Consider the following 27,226-nt stretch of genomic DNA (forward strand, 5'->3'; position numbering starts at 1 on the left):
CATGTGGCTGTAATCCCAGCTACTCAGAAGGCTAAAATAAATATAGCATTCATTAGGCACCTCAATATGCTTGTAAGAAAGGCATAAAAAGTTCCATTCCCGCCGTTTAACAGACAAGCAAGCAGATCCAGGTGGAGTGACTTGCTGGAAGCGATACTGGAAGCTAATTTCGCACTAGCTCTAGAGTAAGCTGTATGTATCTTCTGAGCTTCAGTTTCCTTGTCTGTCAAATGTAGGTTCCTGGCTCCTTCATCTAAGTCTTTTGAGGCTGCAGGGGAAGAAGGAATGTGAAAGTGTTTCAGAAAGTGGAGTGGGTAGAAGAAGGTGCACATATGGGGAGGTATGTCCTTTTGGTTGGCAAGGGCACTCTTCTAGTTTTCGATTACATTTTTGACCCTTTTCTCCTCAGGCTATGTTTTCCACCAATCGTGGGACCGTTGGAGGCTTCTTCCTGGCAGGCCGAAGTATGGTGTGGTGGCCGGTAAGTTTTCTCTGAAATGCTATTTGCATAACTGCTTAACTGATACTCCCTTTAGGAACTCATTTTCTTCTTGGCTTTGGGTGGTGATGATTCTAGGATTCAAGGATCCCAACCAGATACTTGACAGTGAGTCTCATGCTCATCGGGTCTCCTGGGCACCCTTAATCTCTTGTAGTAAGGGAATAGCCTTTAAATAAATCACCCTTAGAGTCCTTCAATAAAATACAAAGTTGGTTCAAAGCCTATCATTGGTCCATAAATCCATAACCAGAATATCAGTTCTCAAATGCGCTGGCCCAAGGAACGTTATCACAGGGGTCAGAGGCTCTCCACTGCTGACATCTCACTTGCCCTTTGCCCCTCCATCTGCCTTTATCCCAGTAGCTTTGTGACATAGGAAGAGTGGGCAGCAGAGAAGCTTCTGGAAGAAGGAACAACTTGTATTGACCTGGGTTGATATACCTGAGACAGAGAGGGTTTGGGTTGTCACCCACAAGAAAAGTAGGAGAAAATCAGAGCTCATAAAGTCTGAAAACATATTGGATAGAGGAGAGACTGGTTTTGGGCATTCCTGGGGTTTAGGGGGCTTTGAAAGGAGTGGTTATGACCTGAAACAGGTGAAGATTCAGAAACTCTGGAAACAGACTCTGTTACTGAAAACTGAATGAGGCCCAGAGAGAAAAACAGTTTGTGTGTTGGCTTGAGGATAGAAGCAAGGGACAATCAGAGGAAAGGAGCAAGGACTCCAGGATTGAAATTACAAGAAGAGTCAGTTTACGTAGGGATCCGGGCTGGGAGGTCCCCGGAAGCCTGAGTCATGCTTGAGGCAAGCCAAGGCAACTCATCTGAGTAACATGAAACCATGAAACTGTACCTTATGTAATTGTGGGCTGGTTGGTGGCCCAGGATTCCCTTTTTATGTGGCACCAGGGTTTGCCACGTTTCACTCACAGCTGTCTGTGTGGAGATGCGACAGTAGGAAAGCTGTGAAGCTCAGGCGCTGAGCTTCAAAGGGGAATTCCCCACTCTTTGGCTATTGGCAGCAGAAATTACACCGAGAAGTGAGGCCCCAGGTACACAGCCCAGTGAGAGACTCTTGTTTTGGAAGAGAGTTTGATCACACCTACCAGGACTACTGGCAGAGCCAGCTCCACGGGAGCAGCTCCCTTAGATTCAGAAAGAAAAATTCCAAAGGGCAGGGAGTGGGAACTGCACAAGGAGCCACAGGATTTGGCTTGTTCCAGCTTTGTGACATTGGGCAATTCATTAATCTCTGAGTCTCTGAGAGTCTCCTCTATAATGTGGAGCTGGTCAGATAAGGAATCTCAAAGGCTCTTCCAGGACTAAAATTCTAAGTTTCAGCTAGGCACAATGACTCACACCTGCAATCCAGGCATTTTGGGAGGCAGAAGTGAGAGAATTGCTTGAGCCCAGGAGTTCAAGACCAGCCTGGGCAACATAGCAAGATCTTATCTCTACAGAAAAATTAAAAACTAGCTGGGCGTGGTGGTGTGCACCTGTAGTCCTAGCTACTTGGAAGGCTGAGGTGGGAGGATCGCTTGATCTGGGAAGGGGAAGGCTGCAGTGAGCCATGATTGCATTACTGCCTTCCAGCCTGGGGGACAGAGTGAGACCCTGTTTCAAACAACAACAACAACAACAACAACAACAACAACAACAACAAAAACCCCAAAAAAACAAAAATAACAAGAACAAAAATCCCAAACCCAACAACAACAAAATAGTTGACAAACTTTTTCTGTAAAGGGCCAGATAGTAAATATTTTGGCTTTGCTGCTATGCAATCTCCGTCAGAACTACTCCACTCTGCTGTTGTAACACAAAAACATCCAAGGAAAATGGATGAATGAATGGATGTGGCTGACTTTATTTGCAAAAATAGGTGGAGGGCCAGATTTGTTGTTTTGAGGACACACACACACACAGTCTCAGAACAGAGCCTGGCACACATTAAACCCTCGGGTTTAGCTCTTGTTCTTCTTTGCAATTGAAACCTATTGAAGGACTGTCATATCACTTATCTGATTGAATCCTCAATGATCTAGTGAGGTAAGTAGAGTGAAGATGATGATTAACCCCATGGGTTGCCCACGTTTACACAAGATAATGATAGAGCTAAGACTTCCTCTGATCTTCTGGTTATTCAGGTCTCTTTCTCCTTGTCTTTTGAGATGGAAATTTATGAGGCCAATTGGTGTGGCCTGAAGATTGGTCTGAAAACCAAGAAATTATTTCATCTGGGGCCGACCAGAGACCCTGATGAAAATTTTCCCTGAAGAAAGAGGACAGGTTCTCAAACTTCAAGTCCTCTTGGGTAAAATATATCTGATTTTATCTTTATGTTTCTAAAACCTAATGATCAGATCAAAGTCCAGCCACTTATGATGTCACCAGCGGGGCCAAAGGGTGTCTTAGAAAAACCTGGTAGTCCCAATACATGGGTGGGGAGCTCATGAATTGGAGAGGAAGAGAGGGAACCAGGCAACTGGACATGAGAGAGGCAGGGATGCACTCCAGGAAGAAGTGAGAAGGAAAGATAAGTACTTGACTCTTCATAAGCCTGGGGGAAGAAATTCCTGCCTCTTCTGGCCCAGGTCCATTTGGCCCTCTCTTCCTGCTCTACTTGCTTTTTACCTGCATGTGCTCTTATTTATCCCAGTGCCCTGTGATGAGAGCTAGGCCTACGCTTTTCTTAATTTTTTTTAGGCCTCACAACACCAAGGCCTTGCACTGCAAGAAGGCACTTGACAAATATGGGCTGAATTAAAGAGAAAAGAGGGAGAAAAGGGACATGTCCCCAGACCCTCATGCTGGTCCCCCTTGGTGGTGTCACCTGAGGCCTGAGTCTATATTCTGGCCTCTGGTGCAGGAGCCACACAGTATAGACAGTGGTAAGAATTCAGGAGGTTACGAGGGTGCTGGGTCTAAGTCAAAGCCTGCCTCCAGCAGTGCTCCAAATTTCTGTTTTTAGGCACAGAGAAAAATTGTTGTTGTTTAGGCTCATGGGAGTAAAACTGGAAAAGCAAGCCCTAATCAGAGTTCCCAATTTCAGCCCACACTGGACTTCTTGGTAAAGTTTGGTGTGGCTATGTTTCCTCACTCTCAGGCCATTTGTTTTCTCAGTTTGAGTCGAGGTTTTGCGAAACTTGGCAGTTCCCCATTGGCATATTTTGGGTGGGAGCTTCTAGGTTATCACAGCAGTGTCTGCTTTGCTCTCTCTTCTTCCTCCTTCTTATTTTTCCTCCCTTTTCTTCTCTTCCTATTACTCATTCTCCTTTTCCTATTCCTCCACCTTCTCTTCCTCCTTTTTATTCTCCTCCTCCTTTTCTTTCCCTCCTTCCCTTTCTTCCTTCTCTTTCCCCTCTCTTCTCTTTTCCTCTTTCTCTCCCCTTCATCCTTCTCTCTTTTTTTTTGGTGGAACCACTTCCCTCCCATTCTTCATAGCTTAGTCTCTCCTCTAAGGAGCTTCTCTGATTAATACACAGCCACTCACCACTCCATGTATTCTTGGTGTTTCTAGGCATCAATTGATTGATGTGTAACCAAGTCCCTGCCATCTAGTTAGTACCTAAGCATCTGGCTTCTCCTTTCTCACTGACTACCTTCCCAGAATTTTCTCTTCTTTTCTTTTGGATGCTTTTAGCAGCTTTATTCATAATGCCAAAACCTGGAAGTAACCAAGATGTCCTTCAGGAGGTGAATGGTTAGGTAAACGGTGATACATTCAGACAATGGAATATTATTCATATAAGATACAATAAGTCTTTCTGAGTTTGTCTTCAAAGGGTTTAGCCTATTAACTTCCTTATCCTTTGTTCTCAGACTCAACTTTCTTTTTCTTCCTTGCCCCTAGTTACTGTAAACAGCCTACCCCCTTCCCGTCAGCTCTAATCAATAACTCACATCTGTTCCCTTGGTTACCTGTACTCATTGTTCCCCCAAAAACTGCACATCTCACACAGTCCACCTCTGTATCTCACGTCCCCCCTCCCCTTTTATATTTAGAAAAATATATACAAGTAGCCAATGGGGTCAGCTCAGATTGTGCGGTCCGACCCCAGCCCATGGGGGGTGACACAGAGATAGGGACTGTATTAAGGATAAAAACCCCCTGGTCTCCTTTGTTCTCTATGCTCTTGCCATCTTGATTGATGCAAGTGGCACCCTTCTGCAGAAGTAAATTGCCTTGCTGAGAAAATTAAACTTTTGCCTGAGTGCTGGTTTTACTTCGCGGCACCAAGCATTTATTCCTAAAGCGTTTTATATCCAACATTCAGCACTAAAAAGACACGAGCAGCCGAGCGGGGTGGCTCACACCTATAATCCCAGCACTTTGGGAGGCAGAGGCAGGGGGATTACCTGAGGTCAGGAGTTCCAGATCAGCCTGGTCAACATGGCGAAACCTCTTCTCTACTAAAAATACAAAAAAATTAGCCAGGCGTGGTGGTACGTGCCTGTAATCCCAGCTACCCAAGGGGCTGAGGCAAGAGAATTTCTTGAACCTTGCAGTGTTGTAGGAGTTATTAAGAAATTATTTGGCTGGGCACGGTGGCTCATGCCTGTAATCCCAGCACTTTGGGGGGCCGAGACAGGCGGATAAAGAGGTCAGGAAATCGAGACCATCCTGGCTAACACGGTGAAACTCTGTCTCTACTAAAAATACAAAAAATTAGCCGGCCTGGTGGCGGGCACGCCGATAGTCCCAGCTACTCGGAAGGCTGAGTCAGGAGAATGGCCAGAATTTTCTAACAGATTAGTGCTTGTGTAGACAGAGAAAAAAAATACTTTTTTTTGTAATCTGTATTTCTGATTGGTAGAAGTCGGAAGAGGCAGAAAGGTGGTGAAACTATCAGTTAAAATGAATTCTTTGTATTATTCATATTAGAAATATATCTGGGATTAAATTAGTTAATACATGTAAATCTCTTAGGACACTATATAGTTAATGCTATCTGAGGGATGCCTATCATGATTATCATCATTATAATTGTTTCTCGGCTGGGTGCGGTGGCTCACGCCAGTAATCCCAGCACTTTGGCAGGCCGAGGCGGGCAGATCGCCTGGATTGGGAGTTCGAGACTGGCCTGGCCAACATGATGAAACCCCGTCTCTACTAAAATTACAAAAATTAGCTGGGCGAGGTGGCAGGTGCCTGTAATCCCAGCTACTTGGGAGGCTGAGGTAGGAGAATAGCTTGAACCCGGGAGATGGAGGTTGCAGTGAGCTGAGATCGCAGCATTGCTTGGGCAACAGAGCAAGATTCCATCTAAAAAAAATAAAATAGTAATTGTTTCTCATCTCCAGCTTCTCCTCCTTAAGCTGTGAATTGAATCATTCATCTATTTATGTAGTATTATTCTCTCATTCCACAACTGCATGTTGATACCTACTATGTGCCAGATGCTATGTAGGTGCTGGTATATATCCGTGTGCATGTGTGTGTGTATGTCCCTCACATTCTTACAAAATATATGTAAAATTATCAATAATAGTTAAGTGCTCAGAAGAAAGTGTATTTGAGTCAAGGGTGAGGTTCAGTGGGAGGGAGAAGGGTCTTCCTTATTCAACACAGGCTCAAAGAGGGCCTTTCTGAGGATTGAGCATTCAGGTTGAGCCTTGAATGATCAGAAGGAGCCAGCCATGTGAAGATTCTGGGATGAGTAACCCAAGTGGAAGGAACAGAATGGCCAAAGGCCCTGATGTAGGAAGAAGCTTGGGATATTTGAAAAACTGAAAGGGGGCCAGTGTGGGGTAGAGATGGTATATATATTTATTTATTTGAGATAGGGTCTCACTCTGTTCCCCAGTCTGGAGTGCAGTGGTGCAATCTTGGCTCACTGCAACCTCCACCTTCCAGGTTCAAGCAATTCTCCTGCCTCAGCCTCCCTAGTAGCTAGGATTACAGGCTTGTGCTACCAAGCCTGGCTAATTTTTTTGTATTTTTAGTAGAGACGGGGTTTCACCTTGTTGGCCAGGCTGGTCTTGAACTCCTGGCCTCATGTGATTTGCCCACCTTGGCCTCCCAAAGTGCTGGGATTACAGGTGTGAGCCACTGTACCCGGCCAAGATGGTATATTTAGATCAGGTGCTTTGAGTGAGTGACCCTGAATTGCTGGTGATTCCAAAGATAGGCTCATCTCGATGAGAGGATGGATTGGTCTTCAGCCTCCTTAACCTCTAAATGCCATGGAAGACCTCACCTGGCTTTTGTGCCAAAAACTGGTGGGAAAATGTCAGTGGTTTCCTGATTTCTTGCCCCTTTGTTTCTTTGGGCAAGGAGAGAAGTTCATGAAGGTAATGAGTGAAAGAGGACCATTGTCCATGGGAATAGGAGTTGGCCGAGTAAATAGAGACTGTGATGACTCTGGAACAAAGCCTGTGCCTAAATATTTACTAGAGTCTCAGAAATAAAATACTCTGAATATAGGAGCTCCATCTGATTTTCTGTCCCAATCCAGGAAGTGTGATCCTTGAGATGGCAATGGTCCAAGGTTAAATCTTTTCAAACTTCCTCTGTGAAAAGAGAGCTTACTAAGAGAGACACTAATCATGATTAAAGACAAGTTCCTGAGAGGGTGAAGAAGGAATATGAAAACATGACACAGATGAGCACATGCCATTCCTGAGTTTACAGTGGGATGGGTAAGAGGTTCTCACCCCACTGTACCCCTTCAGGGACATTCAGAAGGGAATGTCCTGGGAAAAACCAGAAAGTCAGTGTGTGCCACAGCCTCTCCCTGTGCCCCTGGGACTTGAGTCACCTTTGGCTATAAGACCTTGGGCAAGTCACTTCAATCTTCTGATCCTTATTCTCATCTGTAAATGAAGATCAGAATAATACCAACCTCACAAAACTGCAGTGGGCATTAAATAAGAAAAAGCAAACGAAATACATGGTCCAACCCTTGGCCCAAAGGTGGTGCTTACAGCTTTTACAGAAATTTACAGAAATTACAGTAAGCATTCTCCTCTCCCTTTCTTATTCTCCCAGGATGGGGCTCTCAAATTGTGCTACCCAGACCAGCAGCATCAGCAAGACCTGCACTCTTGTTAGAAATGCAAAATTTCTAGCCTCAAACCAGACCTACTGAATCACAAACGCTAGGAAATGGGGCCCAGTAATCTGCGTGTATTTTTTTGTTGTTTGTTTGTTTGTTTGTTTTTTGAGACACAGTCTTGCTCTGTGGGAGTGCAGTGACATGACCATAGCTCATTATAGCCTTGATCTCCTGGGCTCAAACGATCCTCCCACCTTAGCTTTCTGAGTACCTGGGACTACAGGTGCGTGTCACCACGCCTGGCTAATTTTTGATTTTTAGTAGAGGTGAGGTCTCGCTATGTTGTACAGCCTGGTCTCGAACTCCCGAGCTCAAGCAATCTTCCCCCTTTGGCCTCCCAAAGTGCTGGGACTATAGGTGTGAGCCACCATGCCTGACCAGTCTGTTTTAAGTCCTCCAGGTGATTCTGATTAGGGTTGCCAGATTTAGCAAATAAAAATACAGGATGCCCAGTTAAATCTGAATTTCAGGCAAACAATACATACTTTTCTGTCTTTTTTTTTTTTTAGCATAAGTATGTCCCATGCAATATTCGGGACGTACTTATGCTACAAATGTATAATGAATATATTATCTGTGAATCTGCATATTCAAGATAGGCAGACTTAACTGTGTATCTTGTATTCTGATTATGTTAAAGTTTAAGGACCACTATTGGAGGATATCCCAATGGAGGAGTCCAGCACAGCCTAGAGAAGGCATGGAGAAGAGGCCTTGGGATCTCCTGATATCCCTTAAAGAGAAGGACAAAAGCAGGGAGCAGGAAGCCATCTCCAGAATTCTGGACATTCTGGGTCTTAGATGGTTCATTAACAAAGAAAAAGGTTTCCTGAAATTAGCTGAGTGCATTTTCCATTTGGGCTATGATGACCTTGTTTCCTCAAGGAGAAAATGATGACTCTGTTTCTTTCAGGAAATTCAGGGTGATCTATAAAAACATGGGCTGTGTAAAAGCATCAATATTTCTTCAGAATAGCATGTCTTTGTGGAGCAAAATTTTCTTAAATTTTGTCACATCATTAAAGTCCAGTAACACCCTTTAGGGTAGGCCAAAAAAGATTCTTATCCTTGGTTTATAGTGTAAGAGACTGAGGCTAAAAGCAGTAAAGTGACTGCCTCAAGGTCACATAATTTGCTATGGCGGAACCAGGATTAGAAGCAGGTTGGAAAGTTCACAGTGTGCTTTGAAGGAGTGGAGGAAAAAGATGTCCATGCCATTTAATTGTACTTTCAAGTATGATTATTGATACAGGATCCTTTTTAAAAATCCCCTGGCTACCTCTAATTGTGAAGCCAGTTGTCCATTGCCCTGGGCAATTCTTTTCATTGTTTTCTGAGATATGATCTCACTCTGTTGCCCAAGCTGGAGTGCAGTGGTGTGATCACAGCTCATCAAAGCCTAGACCTCCTGGGCTCAAAGGATCCTCCTACCTCAGCCTCCCAAGTAGCTGGGACTACAGACAGTGCCACTGCACCCAGTTAATTATTTATTTTTTTGTAGAGATGGGGTCTCACTATGTTGCCCAGGCAGGTCTCAAACTCCTGGATTCAAGTGATCCTCCTGCCACGGCCTCCCAAGGTGCTGGCATTACAGGCGTAAGCTACTGCACCCATCCCCCAGGACAATTCTTGATGCCTGGATTTGTGATCCTGAGTGTGCAGATGCAGCCTTACTGTCCTTAGGATGTGAAAGTAAAGATAAAATTAATGTGTAAACGTGAATCACTTTCTTCCTCTGGGCTACAATTTTATTTTCATTGGAAAATTACAAGGTCAGCTGTGATCATTTCCAAGGTAATTCCAGCTCTAACATCACATGAGCTGGGTTAAGATGTCAATTTTCTATTTCCAGGCACACAAAACATAACTGTAGTTAGCACTCAGTGACATTTTCACATCTTTTTCTACATCCCCCCAAAAAACACATAACTTACATGCCTACTTTGCTTTCAGTCCTCAGGCTCTGCTAGTGAATCTGAGACAGCTCTGGAATTGTCGTTCCTTATTCTTAAAGATTTTAAAGGATTGTGTTCTGATTATAAAATTATACAAACCCCTTGTGAAAAAACTGGAAAAGTATTTTAAAAATGCACTCATTGTTTTGTCTTCCCAAGATAATCATTGTTAAATTTGGATATATTTATGTATACACAGGTACACACACACATACACACACACATATACACACCTATGCATATATTTAAACATTTTGGGGCTCATATTGTATATAGGTTTGTATTTCCTCATGTCATAACAAATTCTTCAAAGCTATAATTTTAATGGCTGCACAATATTCCATCATATGGCTGGGTGCAGTGGCTCATGCCTATAATCCTAGCACTTTGGGAAGCCAAGCTGGGAGGAAAGCTTGAGGTCAGGAGTTCGAGACCAGCCTAGTCAATATAGCGAGATCCCATCTCTACAAAAATTTTTTAAAAATTCCATCATAAATATGAACTTGAATTTATCCAATTGTTTTTCTATTGTTGGGCCCTTACGTGGTTTCCAACATTCCTCTGTTGTAAATGACATAGCAATGAACATACTAATGAAATCCTTATATCTAAGTCTTTGTCTGCATCTCTGATAATTTGCTTAAAACCGAGTCCTAAAAATACGGTCATATAAGTGGAAGGAGACAAACTTTTAAATGATTTTAATGTGTACCAACCAACAACTTTCCAGAAAAATGGTATCAATTTACATCTCTACCAGAAATATGTGGGAGAGCCTATTTACTTGCCAACACCAAGTATTTAACATTTTAAAAAAAAAGCCTATTTGATGGACTAACCTGTAAGGTCAGTTCCCCTTATGGTCTTGTTCTTATGAACACCGAGCTTGTGGGTTGCCAGACTGACATTTCACAGAGCCACTTCATAGTCTCCAGTATACCCTGCTGTTCTTATGGGCCCTGGGTAGGCCTGGCAGGCTAGGTTTATTGCCTCTTCTTCAGGAGAGAGTGGTCCTTGGCATGTCCCTGAGAAGAGTCCTGACTCCATGCCCCAGTGGGAACAAATGCAACTCTCAGACATTTGGTTGCTATGGTTTCTGTTGTTTCCCCAAGTGGAACATTCAAGGATTTGATATCACTTACTCACTCAGCAGATCTTTACTGAGTCCTTGCCGTGTGCAAAGAATGTCCTCTGTTAAGTGGAAGCAGGACTGGATTGCAGAGAGCCTGGAGTGCCTGAAATTCCTCTTCTGAATTCATGCCACAGCTGAGAGGCAGAGGTTACAGTGAGCCGAGATCATGCCACTGCACTCCTGCCTGGGCGACAGAAAAAGACTCTGTCTCAAAAGTGGGCTCTTTGAAGGCTAGAAGGTATTTGGGGCAGCAGACTTGTGTGGAAGCAGTTATCAAAGTGGGGATGTGACACGCACTAGGAGAGGGGAACAGACAACACGTGAGGTAAGAGATTGGAGGGTGGAGATCGGCTCTGGATGGTGTCAGTGGAGAGGGACTGGGCTTTATTTTGCAGACGAGGGAAGTGTTTTTATAGACAGAGCTTGATGAAGAGGGCATTCCAGGAAAAAGGAAAATGTCATAAACAAAAGCAGGAGGCAGGAAAGCACAAAGCACATCTTGGAAATTGAGCCAGTGTGGTTTTGCCAGAGTGGAGGGGACATGGCAGGGCATGGCAGGGCTGCTGAGATTGGAGAAGGTGGAGCTGACTTTATTGCAGACAGCCTGGAGTGCCTGTAATTCCTCTTCTGAATTTCATGCCACAGCTGAGAGGTTGAAAAGTGCTCTGGTCAACAACCTTTGTTGTCTCTGGTGGTTGAGATCACCTCTGAGAACTCTCACAATCCCATCTCTTGAGGAGATAAATTGTTTGTGGAATGATTTCCCACTGAGCTTTTGAGTGGCTTCAGTGGATTTCCAGTCGAAATGTCTTTGCTTTCATAACTTTGCTGCGGCCTGATGGTATCCTGGAAGTCTTGATTCTACCAAGCCTTCCAGTTCCAGGGTCTCCCTGGTGAGATCAGTCAAAGTTTCTTTCACTCCATGGTCTATATGTTGGCATGTGGTTGAAGTGAAAATGCCGCCCACTGGGCAGCACAGGTGCCATGGTAATCTATATCTATATCTATATCTATATCTATATCTATATCTATATCTATATCTATCTCTATCTATCTATCTATCTATCTATCTATATATATGTATTTTTTTTTAAGAGATGGAACTTTGCTCTTGTTGCCTAGGCTGGAGTCCAATGGCGCGATCTCGGCTCACTGCAACCTCTGCCTCCCAGGCTCAAGCGATTCTCCTGCCTCAGCCTCCTGAGTAGCTGGGATTACAGGCACCTACCACCACATCCGGCTAATTTTTTTGTATTTTTAGTAGAGATGGGGTTTCACCATGTTGACCATATCTGGTCTTGAACTCCTGACCTCAGGTCATCTGTCTGGCTCATCCTCCCAAAGTGCTGGGATTATAGGTGTGAGCCACCGTGGTGCCCAGCGGGTAACAGATCTTTAAAACTCTGGCAGTTAAGCAGCGGATTTTGGAGAGAGCCTCTTTCACTTTTTGTCCTCCAGATCTTAGCATTTTTTTGGGGGGACACGGTCTTATTCTGTCCCCCAGATTGTAGTGCAGCAGCATGATCACACTCACTGCAACCTTGAATTACTGGGCTCAAGCGATCCTCCCACCTCAGCCTTCCAAGTAGCTAGGACTACAGGTACATCCCACCATGCTCAGCTAGTTTTTAATTTTTTTGTAGAGACGGGGTCTCGCTATGTTACCCAGGCTGGTCTTGAACTCTTGGCCTCAAGTGGTCCTCTCACCTCAACCTCCCAAAGTGTTGGTATTGCAGGCCTGAGACACCACACCACCAGGCCAGATTTTAGCATTCTAATTGTATAGTTACAGACTGCATCCCTGCTTCCAAAGAGCGATGAAAACAAGTTTAAGGAGGAAACAGTGGCTTTCAATACACTCTAGGGCAGGCTTCTTGAACTTTGTTGGGCATAAGAATCACCCGAAGAGCTTATTACTCTGATTTCAATAGGTCTGGGTGGGCCATTAAATAGAGTAACACCTGTCTTTGGTTCGAGAGACAGATGCAATTCCTGCCAGCTTCTGACTTCTAACATTAATTGTCAGTAGCGGCTGGCTGCGGTGGCTCATGCCTGTAATCCCAGCACTTTGGGAGGCTGAGGCGGGCAGATTACCTGAGGTCAGGAGTTCAAGACCAGCCTAGCCAATATGGTCAAAACCTGTCTCTACTAAAATTAGCTGATCATGCTGGCGTGCAGCTGTAGTCCCAGCTACTTGGGAAAATGAGTCAGGAGAATCGCTTCAGCCTGGGATGGGGAGGTTGCAGTGAGCTGAGATCATGTCACTGCACTCTAGCCTGGGCGACAGAGTGAGACTCTGTCTAAAAAAAAAAAAAAAGTCAGTAGGGAGAAATGATTTTGCCTGATGTTTTTGGTTTAGGTAGTTTTCCCTTTAGAGGAGGCACAAGGGGGAAACATTAAATTTGTGCCAAACCCTGGAGGGACTGAAGTAAAAAGAATTTAAGTGATAGAGCCACTGTCTTGTTAAGGCAAACCAAATTGGTCTTTTCAGGAATCTAAACTGCAACTGGAGGAAATCTGTTCTTGCTGAATGTTCCAAATAACAGAGAGGCAGATTCTTTAATAGTGATGGCAATTAGAGGGACTGGCCTAGGTCCTCCGTACTGCCAAGAACTCATGGCTGAGTGACAGGTTTCAAAGAGGATTTGAAGGTGGATGATGTTAAAATCTTACGGGAGGGGCAGCTTGCTTCATTCTGGATGGCTGATGTTTGGAATAGTCTATTCAGGTCGGAGGTCCACTTTGGGGACAGAGATGGGGCTCAGGGCAGCAGAGAACAACAATGGTGATGAGAATCAAGTCCATTGTCGATGAGGAACAGACACATGAGAAGAGGAACAGACACATGAGAAGAGGAACAGACACATGAGAAGTCTGGGGAAAATTTAAGCAGAGAAACCATCCCTGTCCTCAGATATTGGAAGGGCTAACTTGTGGAAGAGAGATTTGACTTGTTCTGTTGCACTATGAAGGGTGGAAGCAGGACTGATGGGTAGACTTCAGCTCAAATAAAGAATGACTTTTTAACAACTAGAGTTGTTCTACCACAGATTCAGCTGCATTGTAAGGTAGCGAGTTCTCTGTCACTAGAGGTATGCATTAAGAACTGACCATCACTTGGGAGGTGTTGCAAAGGGGACTTAAGCTGTGGCATCCACAGACCCATTCCACTCTGAAAGATTCAATGATTGGTTAATTTTTCCATACAACTCCCCTCCCACCAACCTTCCAGGATAGGACATCTAGGTAGTAAAATGTGATTATGAATTCCCTAAAATCAAAAGAATAAATAGGCTTTCTGCATTTTGTGATGTGACATTATGTTATTTTCCCAATTCCCATGCTCTCAGACATGTTGGGTTTGGTCAGACTCAGTTCATCTTGCACAACAAGCAGCAAAAGTATCCACATACTTGTAGTGGTCTTTCGAGTCCCATCAGAGGGTGAGGAGGGTTGGTAAAGTAGTGAGAGGTGAGGTCAAGTTGGGGAAATTTTAGATAAAGTCTGGAATCCTGAATTCACAGGAACATGGGGGAGAAATTCTAGAGAAGGACGTGATGATTCACGGCACTGGGTCACTCCCTGCATGGGAGTGGTGCCCATTCTCAAATGGGCATGAGCATGGGTGAGGAGTGGACAGAGAAAATGTTTGGGAAATTGGCATGATGAACGCATTGTTGGTGAGTTCCAGCAACAGGTGTGGCAGCGTAAAAACCTGGCAGGGGAGTATAGGTCATAAAACGATGGTGTCTGTCTTAGTTGGCTCAGGCTGCCACAACAAAATACCACAGACTGGGTGGCTTAAACAACAGGAATTAATTTTCTCATAGTTCTAGAAGTCAAAAATCGAGGTGCCTTCAGGGTTGGCTTCAGGGGAGGCCTCTCTTCCTGGCTTGTAGACGGCTGCCTTTTTGCTGTGTCCTCATATATGGCCTCTTTACTGTGCATGTACAGGGGGAGAGAGAGAAAGAGATTTCTGGTGTCTCTTCTTATAAGGACACCAATCCTATCAGATTGGGGCCCCACCCTTATGAGCTCATTTAACCTTATTATCTCCCTAAAAGCCCTATCTCCAAACACCATCACCTTGGGGATTGGGGCTTTAACATATGAATTTTGCAGAGAGGACACAACTGTCTATAACAGTATCCATTGTAGCTCTTGCTAAGTGTCTTTGAGGGTGAAGTAATTATCCTCTTGGGAGAAGAAAGGAGGGAAGGGACACTGATTGAGAATCAGCTGTGTCAGTCACAACTGGTTCATAATTTCATTTGACTCCTGCACCAACCCTGCCACGAGAGAAGACGGAGGCTTGCAGATGTTCTAATCACCCAGATAGTAAGAGGTCAAGAAAACATTCGAACTTGAGTTGTAAAGCTCATGCTGTCTTTGCACTTGAGGGAACTTGACCTTGAAACCTTGCTATATTCCTAAGACAGTGTTTAGGCCTGTAGCTGTCAGGAAGACCACCTGACAGGCCCTTTTGGGTGTCCAGGAGAGTCTCTGAATAGGTCAGTGTTACGATCAGAGTTGTGCTTTAGGGAGGTTGCTTGGCCATGCGGGTGGGTGGGGAGGTGACTGACGGAAAGGAGAGAATAGAGATCCTCTAGCAGCCCGTTACTTGGTCCTGTCGAGAGATAGTGACAGGCAGCACAAAGGCCATCTAGAAAGAGCTAGATGGCTATAATATTGTGAAGGCAGAGTCAGAGTTTTGGTAAGTGATTAAGTGTAGGTCATGGGGTAAAGAGAGGGAGTCCAGAATAAGGAAGGTTGTTCCCCTAATAGAAATGAATAGAACCTGGGCTCAGGACATTCTGATACCCCGAACTCTCCTGGCCTCATTCCACTCTCTTCTCAGATAGTGAGTGGGGACTTCAGGACAGCCTGACATTGCTTAAAGTACAATGTCCCTGTTTGGGAGAGATATTGGAGAGGACTTTTTGAACTTATGACTCATCTAATGCAGTTAATCATTTCTGGTAATTATGTCCTTAATAGTACAGCATTAGGCTTAATTATTTATCAAGCAAGAGGTGATAAATGAAAAGATAGTGGGTCAGGGCAGGTAGGCCACTTGCAGAATGAAACTTTTGATTAAAAGTGGACTGTTAGGCTGGGTATGGTGGCTCACATCTGTAATCCCAGCATTTTGGGAGGCCAAGGCGGATGGATTGCTTGAGACCAGGAGTTCAAGACCAGCCTGGGTAACATGGCAAACCCCCGTCTCTACAAAAAGTACAAAGATTAGTCGGATGTGGTGGTGCGCACCTGTAGTCCCAGCTACTTGGGAGGCTGAGGCTGGAGGATCACTTGAGCCTGGGAGGCAGAGGTTGTAGTGAGCTGAGATGGACCACTGCACTCCAGCCTGGGTGACAAGAATAAAACCCTGCCTCAGGAAAAAAAAAAAAAAAAAAAAAAGTGCACTGTTATCCCCCTCAAGCTTTGAGCAGAAGGAGGTAGATGTCTCTAAACAACCTGCCGTCCCCTAGTTTCCCCTTCTTAATGAATGGCGTCCACCCAGTTACTCAAGTCCCAAATCTAGGAGTTACCTTTGATTATTCTGTCCCACATTTCCCACATCTAACCTATCAACAGAGCCCGCCAACTTTGTTTCTAAAACATACTTCCTAATCTCTACACTTGCCTTTGTCTCAACTGCTGTCACCCTAGTCCAAGCCACTGTCCTCTCTCACCTAAGCCAGGGATAGTCTCCCACCTGGTTGTTCTATTTTCTCCCTTGCCCCCAACACTGCAATCTATACACAACTTAGAGCAATTTAAAAAAGCAAATTAGGTCCTGACCCTCTCCTGCTTAAAATCCTCCAGTGGCATCTCATCTCACTTAGAATAAAACTAACTTTGTTTTTTGAGTCAGGGTCTCACTCTGTCACTTCAGCTGGAGTGCAGTTGCACAATCATAGTTCATTGAAGCCTGGAAGTCCTGGGCTCAATTGATCCTCCCTTCTCAGCGTCCTAAGTAGGTAGTACTACAGGCACGCACCACCACGCCCAGCTAAGTTTTTACATTTTTTTTGTAGTGGCAGAGTCTCACTATGTTGCCCAGGCTGGTCTCCAACTCCTGGTCTGAAGCAATCCTCCTGCTTCAGCCTCCTAAAGTACTGGGATTAGAAGCATGAGCCACCACACCCAGCCTAAATGACTCTATTTTAAAATATTAAGATCACAAATCATTATCATACATCAACCTTCTTTTTGCTTCTCAACTACGCATACCTTTCCCACTTGTGGGGTGTCAGGAGGTCTTTGCTTAGGTGGAATGCTATTCCTGTGGTCTCTGAATGATTCACTTTTTTGTCATTCAGATCTCAGCTTAAAGGTCTGAATTATAATTCTTTAATATTAGAGAAAGTGCATAGAGAGACCTTCTCAGACTCTTCAATCTAATCACTCTATCACACTCTCTATTCTCTTCATAGCACTTACCACTCTCTGATCATTGTTTTTGTTGTTTATTTATTTATGTTTACAGTATTTGAATATAAGCTTCTTGACAGTAGGGATTTTGTCTGTGTTATTCACAGCTGTTATTAGTGTTTGACACGTGTAGTAGATGCTAAGTTAATATTTGTTGAGCAAATGTATTAATGCACCTGCACCAACCACTGTCTCCTCATTGTCATTCTGAGAACTTCTTCTGGCTAAGCCTTCAGAAATCTCCCTCTCCCCTGACTTAATATTTGGCACTAAGCACCAGCTGCCTTATACTGGGAATAGGGGCTGGTACAGTTAGAACAGTTTCTTGGCATAATCTGTCTTTTGGGAAATAAGCATTTTGTTCCAGGTTTGGACCATCTCTGGGACATTAGATAAATAACTACAAGCCTCTCCCCAACTGCTTAGCAAGAATGGGGATAATTACACTTGTTTGGTTCTTATCAAATGCTGCTGCACCTTCTCCTCTTGGATACAGAAGGACTTTAGAACTTTCTGGAGTTCTTTTTGGCCTCAAATGCAATTGAATTGCTGACACAGTATTATGGTTGGTTAGTGCAAGATCCCTCTCTTGCTTTACCTGATATTTTCTTTTTTTCTCTCCCACTCACAGTCCTATTCTCCTTTCCCCTTCCAGTCTTCCACTCTTGGGTATTTGATATATATGCTTCCAATCTGTCTTCTATAATCTGTATTTAGACATGTGCGTATCCTTGAAAAATGCAGTGTTTTGTGCATGTGTCCGTGTGGTCCCTAGAACCTTTGTAAAAAATATCAATACTATATGATCTAGAGAATTATTATTATTATTAATATCATCTCTTGTTACTTGGGAGTTCATGGAGTCACATAATTTAATAGCTAGGAATCACTTGCAAATCAGCTCCATGCCCCTCCTCATTTGACCAGGTAACTAAGGTCCAGAGGCTTCCTTTCTTTCAAGAAAATTGTCAGTGTTTACTGAGAGCTTGTATTGGGCAAGACCCTAAGCCACCAGGCATGCTGGGGGATGTGGAGATCAAGGGCTCATGCTCCTAGGCACACAGCCTTGAAGGAGATTTTTAGGGAGGCCTGGTGGCTGTGGGACTTTCCATATCTTCTTCAGGATTGGACATGGGGCCCACAAAAGACTCACAGATGATCTGGTTTGGGGATACATCCCACTGCTCCTTCTCCAATCCTCTCCTTTTCATCTTTACTATTTTCCAAGTTTCCACATCTGCCTTCTGAACCAGCTGTCCCTGATGATTCCAGCACAGTTGTGCTTCCCAGCCCGCCTCTGCTCTTTCTTGTCCTTCTCTTGGCTGACATGTCTCCTCTCTCTTTGACCCACTCTGAGTCTCCTGGTGGAGCACAGAGCCCTCACCTGACTTTCTTTTGCTTTTCCAGATTGGAGCCTCCCTCTTTGCTAGTAACATTGGAAGTGGCCACTTTGTGGGGCTGGCAGGGACCGGAGCAGCTTCAGGCATCGCCATTGGAGGCTTTGAATGGAATGTGAGTAACACTGCAGCCATGGTGCACTGGGGCTGGAAGGAGCCTTAGCAGTCAACCAGTTCAATCTATACTCAGAGGAGCCGAAGGTGTTAGGGAACCCTTCAGGGTCACCCCAGGGTGCAGACAGAGGAGGGGCATGACTTCAGGAGCCTCAGGGCCCTGCTCCCCTTCCACCAGAGTGGCATGAGAAAACCACTGGTATGACAGCAATACTATTTTTTCTGTTTTCTCTTCATGTGGAAAAGCCAAGGCCCTTCTAGCCATGTTTGAGGTTTGGAAATGCTTACCACCAGATTTCCCTTATTATTATTATTATTTCTATTATTTTATTTCTAGAGACAGGGTCTTGCTCCGTTGCTCAGGCTGGAGTGCAGTGATGCAATCATAGCCTACTGCAGCCTCAAACTCCTGGGCTCAAGCGATGTTCCCACTTCATTCTCCCAAGTAGCTGGGACTACAGGCATGTGCCACCATGCTTGGCGAATTTTTTAATTTTTTGTAGAAGCAGGGCCTCACTATGTTGCCCAGGCTGGTCTTGAACTCCTGGCCTCTAATAATAATAGTAGTAGTAATAATAAATGTAATCATTTATTATTATTATGATTAAAGCTCTCTAAATGGCATTTTACTCTATGTAAACCAGGGAAGAGGTGAAGGAGAACCCAGTGCTCTAGCTGTGGCCCAGTGCTGTGATGTTGATGAGCAGCCTCCTGGGCTCCTCTCTGCTGTTTTCTAGCTGCTATTTCCATGGGTTAGTTAGGCAGCAAAGGCCTCCTCCAGTCTCTAATGGCTCCTTAGGGGAGAACATGCTGGGTAATTTTTCTGCAGCAGCTGAGGGGCCCTTCAGGTGGCAGGGATGGGCTAAGGTTCCTCCTAATTTGAGTCCACCTTTTGTGTTCATTTCAGGCCCTGGTTTTGGTGGTTGTGCTGGGCTGGCTGTTTGTCCCCATCTATATTAAGGCTGGGGTAAGTATCTGCTCTGTTATTTCATTTTCTGCTGGCAAATGCATCTGTCAGCTTGGTCTTCCTAGAGGGCAGAGGAGACATTATGGGATAAATGGCAGAAAAATCTGTGGATTGGCTTTCACTCCCAGGTTATGAAATTCCCGACTGTCTGCAGTGGCATTATGTGTATATATTCCTCCTCCTCCAGGGCGAGGGTCTGGCTCCTTAGTAATGCCCAGTGACAGGTTTATTGGGCTGGGATAACACCTAGCTACTCCTACAGTGGTAGGGCATATGGGATTAAAACGAGCAAACGGCTGGAGGTCAGGTGCCATCTGGCCACCTCGCAGACTTCTCCGGCCAGCAAAGGTTATGAATCCTTGACCACACTTCTGTGGCTCTGATATTAGGATGGTGTCACTGTTCTGTCTGCTCTGGGCCCTCTGGTCACTGTGGCTGGCAGTGACCTCCCTCGCACCCCATGCAGGTGGTGACGATGCCAGAGTACCTGCGGAAGCGGTTTGGAGGCCAGCGGATCCAGGTCTACCTTTCCCTTCTGTCCCTGCTGCTCTACATTTTCACCAAGATCTCGGTGAGTCCACTGCCCCAGGGGGCTGGGCTGTCTCAGAAGCTGCCACTCTCATTCCTCATCACATGTTGCCCACCAAGAGGCGGCTCTATACATTTCTATTAACTTGGCCCCTTAAGCTTTCTTGCGCCTTGGAGTAAAGTCCTATTTCTGCATCGAGGAGCCAGTGGAATTCAATGGAAATCTGTCCTCCACTGTGGTGCAGGTTGAAAACACAAACAGGTTTGTGAAGGTTCAGGGAAAGCAGTTCTTAATAGAAGATTAAAAGGGAGTTAGGGATGGAACTCCCTATGATCCAGCAATCTCGCTATTGGGTATATATGCACAAGAATTGAAATTAATATATCGAAGAGGTATCTGCACTCCCATGTTCATTGCAGCACTATTCACAATAGCGAAGATATAGAATCAATGTAAGTCCCATTAACGGATGAATGGATAAAGAATACGTGGCATATATACACAGTGGAATACCACTCGGCTTAAAAAAGAAGGAAATGCTGTCATTTGTTGTGAACGTGCTGTCCATGTTCATAACATGGATGAACCTGAAGAACATTATGTTAAGTGAAATGGCTAGGCACAGAAAGACAAATACAGCATAGTGGAATCTAAAAAAGTCAACTCAGAAGCAGAGAGTAGAATGGTAGTTACCAGGGTCTGGGGGTGAGGGGGTGGGGAGGTGGGGAGATGTTGGTCAAAGGATACAAAATTTCAGTTAGATAGGAGGAGTAAGTTCAAGAGATCTATTGTACAACATGGCGACTACAGCTAATAACAACGTGTTTTGAAAATCAGAGAAAGATTTTAGCTGGGCTTAGTAGTGTGTGCCTGTAGTCCCAGCAATTCAGGAGGCTGAGATGGGAGCCCCAGGGGTTTGAGGCCACCCTGGGCAAATGTAGTGAGACCCTGCCTCTTTGGAAAAAAAAGATTTTTAAGTGTTTTCACCACAAAAAAGATAAGTATTTGTTTGAGGTAATGTATATGTTAATTAGCTCAACTGAGCCATCCCATAATATATGGTTTAAAATATCATGCAGTACATGATAAATATATACAATTTTTATTTGTCAATTTAAAAAAGGGGGGGAGTTAGGGATATCTAAGGGTTGGCCCCAACTTTAGAGGCAGGCATGGGCCTTTGTGCCCTGCCAGGGTAAAATCTGACTCTATGTGACATTTCTCATGCACTTAAACACAAGCAGCCAGTGCCAACTCTGGAAGGCACTCTGGAAGATTCTGTCTTCTTTCATGGACAGAGAAATGAAAACCCTGGAGTTGGAATGAACTTCTCTTGAATCAGGAGTAGAATCCAGGTCTCTGATTCTCAATTCACTGTCCTTTTCCCTGCACAAGGCTCCTGCTTTTTCTTGGAATCAGCTCTGTGGGCCTTTAATTGCTAACTCTCTGGGGGATTTTTACTCTCTCTGAACCCAACCACTGGGGCTGCCCCTCTACCATTTAGCCTGCTGTCCTTGCCAACCTGGAGCTGTAGGTCCACCTTGCAGAGCTGAGATTTCTCAGGGATTGGAGGGCCACTGGGGTACCTTTGAAAGCTGGGCAGAGCTCTTGGCTGGCCTACTGGAGCAAACATTGTGTTTCTCTTCTCCCCTCCCCTCCCCTCCCTGCCTCCCCCCCACCTCCCCTCCTGCCCTCCCCTCCCCTCCCCTGCCTCCCTCCCTCCCCTCCCCTCCCCTGCCTCCCTCCCTCCCCTCCCCTCCCCTGCCTCCCTCCCTCCCCTCCCCCCTCCCTCCCTCCCTCCTTTCTTCTTCATTCTTCTTCTTTCTTCTTCCTTCTACTTTCTTCGTCTTCCTTTTTGTGAGATAGGGTCTTGCTGTATTACCCAGACTGCCAGACTGGAGTGCGTGGCATGATCATAGCTCAGTGCAGCCTCTATCTCCTGGGCTCAGGCGATCCTTCCACCTCAGCCTCTTGTGTAGCTGGGGCTACAGGTGTGTTCCACCATGCCCAGCTAATTAAAAAATTCTTTTGTAGAGACAGGGCCTCACTATGTTGCCCAGGCTGGTCTCAAACTCCTGGACTCAAGCAATTCTTCTGCCTCAGCCACCTAAAGTGTTGGGATTATAGGCATGAGCCACTGCGCCCGGCCTTGTGTTCCTTCTTTACTTCACGTTTTCTTCCTTGAAAGTGTTCAGGTCAATTCCTCTTGATTGTAAAACAAAACAAAGCAACAACAAAAAAACACAAAACAATCAGGAAACCACTAAACTTCTGAGATATCTTTCTGACAGCCCAAAAGATGGTAGGAAGAGAAAACTTTGCTTATAGATTTTAGTGTGCATTTTTTTTGTCCCCAAGGTGACTGTCAGTCTGATAAAGGTTAAAGCAATGGTATGAAAAGAAAAGAAAAGAAAATGTAAATGATAAGGAATAAGAGAAAGAAAATAGGACTTTAGTAAGAAAACTACCTTGGAGAATAATTGAAGGAGCTGGCTCCTAGTCTGTTCCCCTGCCCACTAGTGGGTGACCTGGGGCAAATGTCATAAAAGCTTAGCTTCTTTATGAGTAAGATGGGGATAATAATTCTTGCCTTGCCTAGATCACTGGGTGTTGGTGAGCATCCAGTGAATTTATCTGAAAACACAAAGTGTTCTTGAAATGTAAGATATAATGTTAACGAGGCCAGTTGCAGTGGCTCATGCCTGTAATCCCAGCACTTTGGGAGGCTGAAGCATGAGGATTGCGTGAGACCAGGAGATTAAGATCGGCCTGGGCAACATGGCAAGACCCTATATATACAAAAAATAAAAAATATTAACCAGGCATGGTGGTGTGCACCTGTTGTCACAGTTACTCAGGAGGCTAAGGCGGGAGGATCACTTGATCCCAGGAATTCAAGGTTGTGAGCTATGATCGCACCACTGCACTCCAGCCTGGGTGACACAGTGAGATCCTATTGCTAAATAAATAAATAAATAAATAAATAAATAAAGATATAATGATAATGAACATGGTTAATTGAGAGCCTTCAGCACTCTCTGCAAGAAGCTCTCTGGGTTGCAGTAGGGCAGAGAGAGAGAGGTGGTGTTTTCTGAGATCACATAGGGAGTAGCTCCAGCTTTTCCCCTTAGCCAGCAGTTGCAAAGTGCTCATCGCTCTATCAAAAGGGTTGTCTCGTTGCCTATGATCAGTTTTTCTCTCTCTTGTTGTTCTCCCCTATCCAGCACCAAAGGCGAGATTGGTCCAATCTCAGTATCTTGCAAAAGATCTGCCCTGGGTGAGATGTGAGTTGGATTGGATCTGAATTGAGCCATCTACTCTAGCTAGGTAGGGTTCTGAAAATACAGTTGCTAGTGTTTCTGTTTTCCTGATTACTTAAAGTTGAGACAACAGCAACATTAAATAACATTTGCATTTTTTTTATTATGGAAAATTTCAAACATACATAAGCAAAGATAGAATAGGATAACAAGCACTCACGGACCTAACACTGATCACTTAGCTTTAACAATTATCAACATTTTGCCATTTTTGGTTCATCTATCCTCTTCCAATTTTTTTCCCAGCAGTATTTTATTTTATTTTATTTTTTCCAACTTTTATTTTAGGATCAGGGTACATGTACAGGTTATATGGTTAAATCGCATGTCACGGGAGTTTGGTGTACAGATTATTTTGTCACCCAGGTGATAAGCATAATACCCGATAGTTTTTTGTTCCTCACCCTTCTCCCATCCTCCACCCTAAAGTACGCCCCAGTGTCTATTGTTTCCTTCTTTGTGTCCATGTGTACTCAGTGTTTAGGTCTCACTTATAAGTGACAAAACATGCAGTATTTGGTTTTCTGTTCCTGCATTAATTCAATTAGGATAATGGCTTCCAGCTCCATCCATGTTGCTGCAAAGGATGTAATCTCATTCTTTTTTATGGCTGCATAGTATTACGGTGTATATGTGCCACATTTTCTTTATTCAGTCCACCACTGATGGGCATTTAGGTTGATTTCATAACTTTACTACTGTGAATAATGCTCAGCAGTATTTTAAATCAAATCTCAGATCCCATGTGATTTCACTGTAAATTCTTCAGAATGTACCTTTGACTTTAAAAAAATATAACCATTGTGCTATTATCATATCTAACAAAATTTACAGTAATTTCTTAATTTAGGTAGTTTAATACCTGGCCCATATCAAGATTTTCCTAATAATCTCAAAAATGTTTTCTTAGTTTGTTTGAATCAGGATCTGAACAAAGTCTAGATCACATCACATTTGGTTCTCTCTTTAAAGGGAATATACATGTATAGGTCTTCAGCCTACTACAGTTATTTTTCCCTTTTACATTATTACCTTCCTGTCCTGGCCTACATGAATACACATTTTTTTATTGGGTTATATGTCTATTTGTTGTTCAGTTGTAAAAATTCTTCATATATTCTGGATGCTAGACCCTTATCAGATATATGACTTGCAAAAATTTTTTTCCCATCCTGTAGGTTGTTTTTTCACTTTCTTGATAATGTCCTCTGATGCACAAAGGTTTTAAATCTTGGTGAAGTTCAATTTATCTATTTTATCCCTTGTTGCTTATGCTTTTGGTGTCATTTCTAAGAATCCACTGCCAAATCCAAGGTCATGAAAATGTACCCCCTTGTTTTCTCCTTAGAGCTTCATAGTTTTAGTGCTTATATTTAGGGCTTTGATCCATTGTGAGTTAATTTATGTATATGGTATGGCCATGTGCCACCATGCCCAACTTCATTCTTTCGCATGTGGATATCCAGTTCTCCCAGTACCATTTTTTTGAAGAAATGATTGTTTTCCCACTGAATGGTCTTGCACGTAAGTTTTTACTGAACCTGCTGAAAACATACTCTTGCTGATAATGCTGTTAAGGTTTTGTCTTGGAGTTGGGGGCAACACCTAGGAATAGTGCTGCCTCCTTGTGTAGCTTCCTGACTCACACTGCTTCTGCCCTTGACCCATGCCTTTGTGCTTTCTCCACTAATGTCATGACTCAGCCTCCTTTACTTTCTCCTCCTCTGCTTCAGGGTTGGTATTTTTTGTTTGTTTGTTTGTTTCATTTTTTTAGATATAGTTTCACTCTCGTTGCCCAGGCTGGAGTACTGTGGCGTGATCTTGGCTCACTGCAACCTCCACCTCCCGGGTTCAAGTGATTCTCCTGCCTCAGCCTCCTGAGTAGCTGGGATTACAGGCATGCGCCACTATGCCTGGCTAATTTTTGTATATTTTTAGTAGAGACAGGGTTTTACCATGTTGGCCAGGCTGGTCTCGAACTCCTGACCTCAGATGATCCGCCCGCTTCGGCCTCCCAAAGTGCTGGGATTACAGGTGTGAGCCACTGAGCCCGGCCCCCGGGTTGGTTTTTAGTTATAAGATGAAAGGCCTGGGCTTTCCCATTTTATTTGATTAGAGACCAGTGTGCAGAGCCTGGACTGGAAAATGCTGGGAGGGCTAGAGAAATCGGGCTTTGGCTTCCTGAGAAAGGGCAGTGTGTCTGTCTAAGAAGAGAAAAGGGAATGTGAGCAGGAGGGTGAGGAGGTCACACTGCAATGAGCAGGAGGGTGGTACCTGTCTACTGTGCACGTAGAGAAGGGTGCTGGGCCTCCCCTTCTCCCAGGCAAGTGTCCTCCAAGTCCACAGTTCGAGCAGGTGAAAGTCTGTGGACTGTAGTTGCCATGGTAAGAGCACTCTTTGTCCTCAGAGCTGGTGCAGGGGTGGCAGGGGTGGTCATATAAATAAATTAGGTGCCCAACCTCTCTCCCTGCCTTCTCTATTGCCTCACCTATTTTTCAAGTTACTGATTAAACCTTCTTGGACTTGGGAGCCCCCAGGGAGCCGAGGGACAGCCTCTTTCAGCTCAGATCTGGATGGAGCCCATCCCCTAGGAGCCCGCTTTTTCTAAATTTGGCTTTTGAATTGTATGTGTTGTGTGCTGCTCCCTCTCTGTGTGATTTTTGAGGCTCCTTACCCTCCTCACCCTCCTGCTCACATTCCCTTTTCTCTTCTTGGACAGATGCACTGCCCTCCCTCAGGAAGCTGAAGCCTGATTTCTCCAGCCTTCCCAGCATTTCCCAGTCCAGACTCTGCACACTGGTCTCTAATCAAATAAGACTGAAAAGCCCAGGCTTTTTATCTTATAATTAAAAACTAACCCTGAAGGAAAGGAGGAGAAAGTGAAGGAGGCTGAATCATATTAGTGGAGGCCATGACCAACATTATACTTACTTCATCCATTGTCCAAGACCAGGGATCCCTTGACAAATACATAAGAAGTTTGATAGCTGCCCTCTATTTAGTGCCGGTCTCTTCATTTAGTCTCCAACAGGTGTTTTACTTACACCCTCTCCAGTTCTCAGAAGAGTACAGCATGGGTAGGGATTTCTATTATTTATTTGTTTGTCTACTGAGATAGGGTATTGCTCTGTTGCCCAGGCTGGAGTGTAGTGGCATGATCATGGGTCAATGCAACCTTAAACTCGTGGGCTCAAGTGATCACCTCCTGAGTAGCTGAGACTACATCCATGTGCCACCATGCCCAGCTATTTTTTACTTTTTTTTTTTTTTTTTTTTAGAGATAGGGTCTCACTATGTTACCCAGGCTGGTCTTGAACTCCTCGCCTCAAGTGATCCTCTTGCCTTGACCTCCCAAAGTGCCGGGATTACAGGTGTGAGCCACCACATCTGGCTGGGATTTTAATTTTATTTTCCATTTTATGGGAGAGAAAACTGAGTCTCAGAGAAGTTAGGTAATTTCCCCCCAATTACACAGCTAGTATGTGGCAAAGCCAGAACTAGGAGCAGGGTCTCTCCAGTGCCAAAGTCTGTTCTCAGTGTTCTGCCCTGTGCTTGGATGGGATGAAGGCATAGAATGAGGGGATGGGATAGATCATGTGGTCTTATGTCCTGCGCTTTCATTTTACAGATGGAGAAACTGAGGTCCAGACAGGGGAAGGGACTATGAGGGGTTAAACAGGAGCAGAACTGGGATGAGAAGCAGATTTCCTGACACTGAATCTGAACCTTTTGACGTTATATGCCCCCTACCTTCTAAGTCTTTCATTCTTCCAGTACAGAGTAGGTTAGAATTCAAGACCCTGGGAAAAATGAAGAG

At 44.4% G+C, this 27,226-nt stretch overlaps 1 protein-coding gene across 2 annotated transcripts in view; it reads left to right on the top strand.

Annotated features, from left to right (window-relative positions):
- The window catches only part of SLC5A1 (solute carrier family 5 member 1), a 70,792-nt gene that overhangs the window by 6,340 nt on the left and 37,226 nt on the right, over nucleotides 1-27,226 (top strand). Inside the window, exons 2-5 of one of the 2 annotated variants that reach the window (XM_054470195.2) lie at nucleotides 410-481; nucleotides 18,490-18,594; nucleotides 19,501-19,560; nucleotides 20,027-20,131. In XM_054470195.2, coding sequence (XP_054326170.1) covers nucleotides 410-481; nucleotides 18,490-18,594; nucleotides 19,501-19,560; nucleotides 20,027-20,131 — 342 coding nt within the window. Of the gene's footprint in view, nucleotides 1-409; nucleotides 482-10,888; nucleotides 10,973-18,489; nucleotides 18,595-19,500; nucleotides 19,561-20,026; nucleotides 20,132-27,226 lie in introns of those variants that run through there. The other variant, XM_054470196.2, reaches the window with a different exon arrangement.

Source organism: Pongo pygmaeus, chromosome 23 (genome assembly GCF_028885625.2).
Source record: "Pongo pygmaeus isolate AG05252 chromosome 23, NHGRI_mPonPyg2-v2.0_pri, whole genome shotgun sequence".
NCBI classification, from domain to species: domain Eukaryota; kingdom Metazoa; phylum Chordata; class Mammalia; order Primates; family Hominidae; genus Pongo; species Pongo pygmaeus.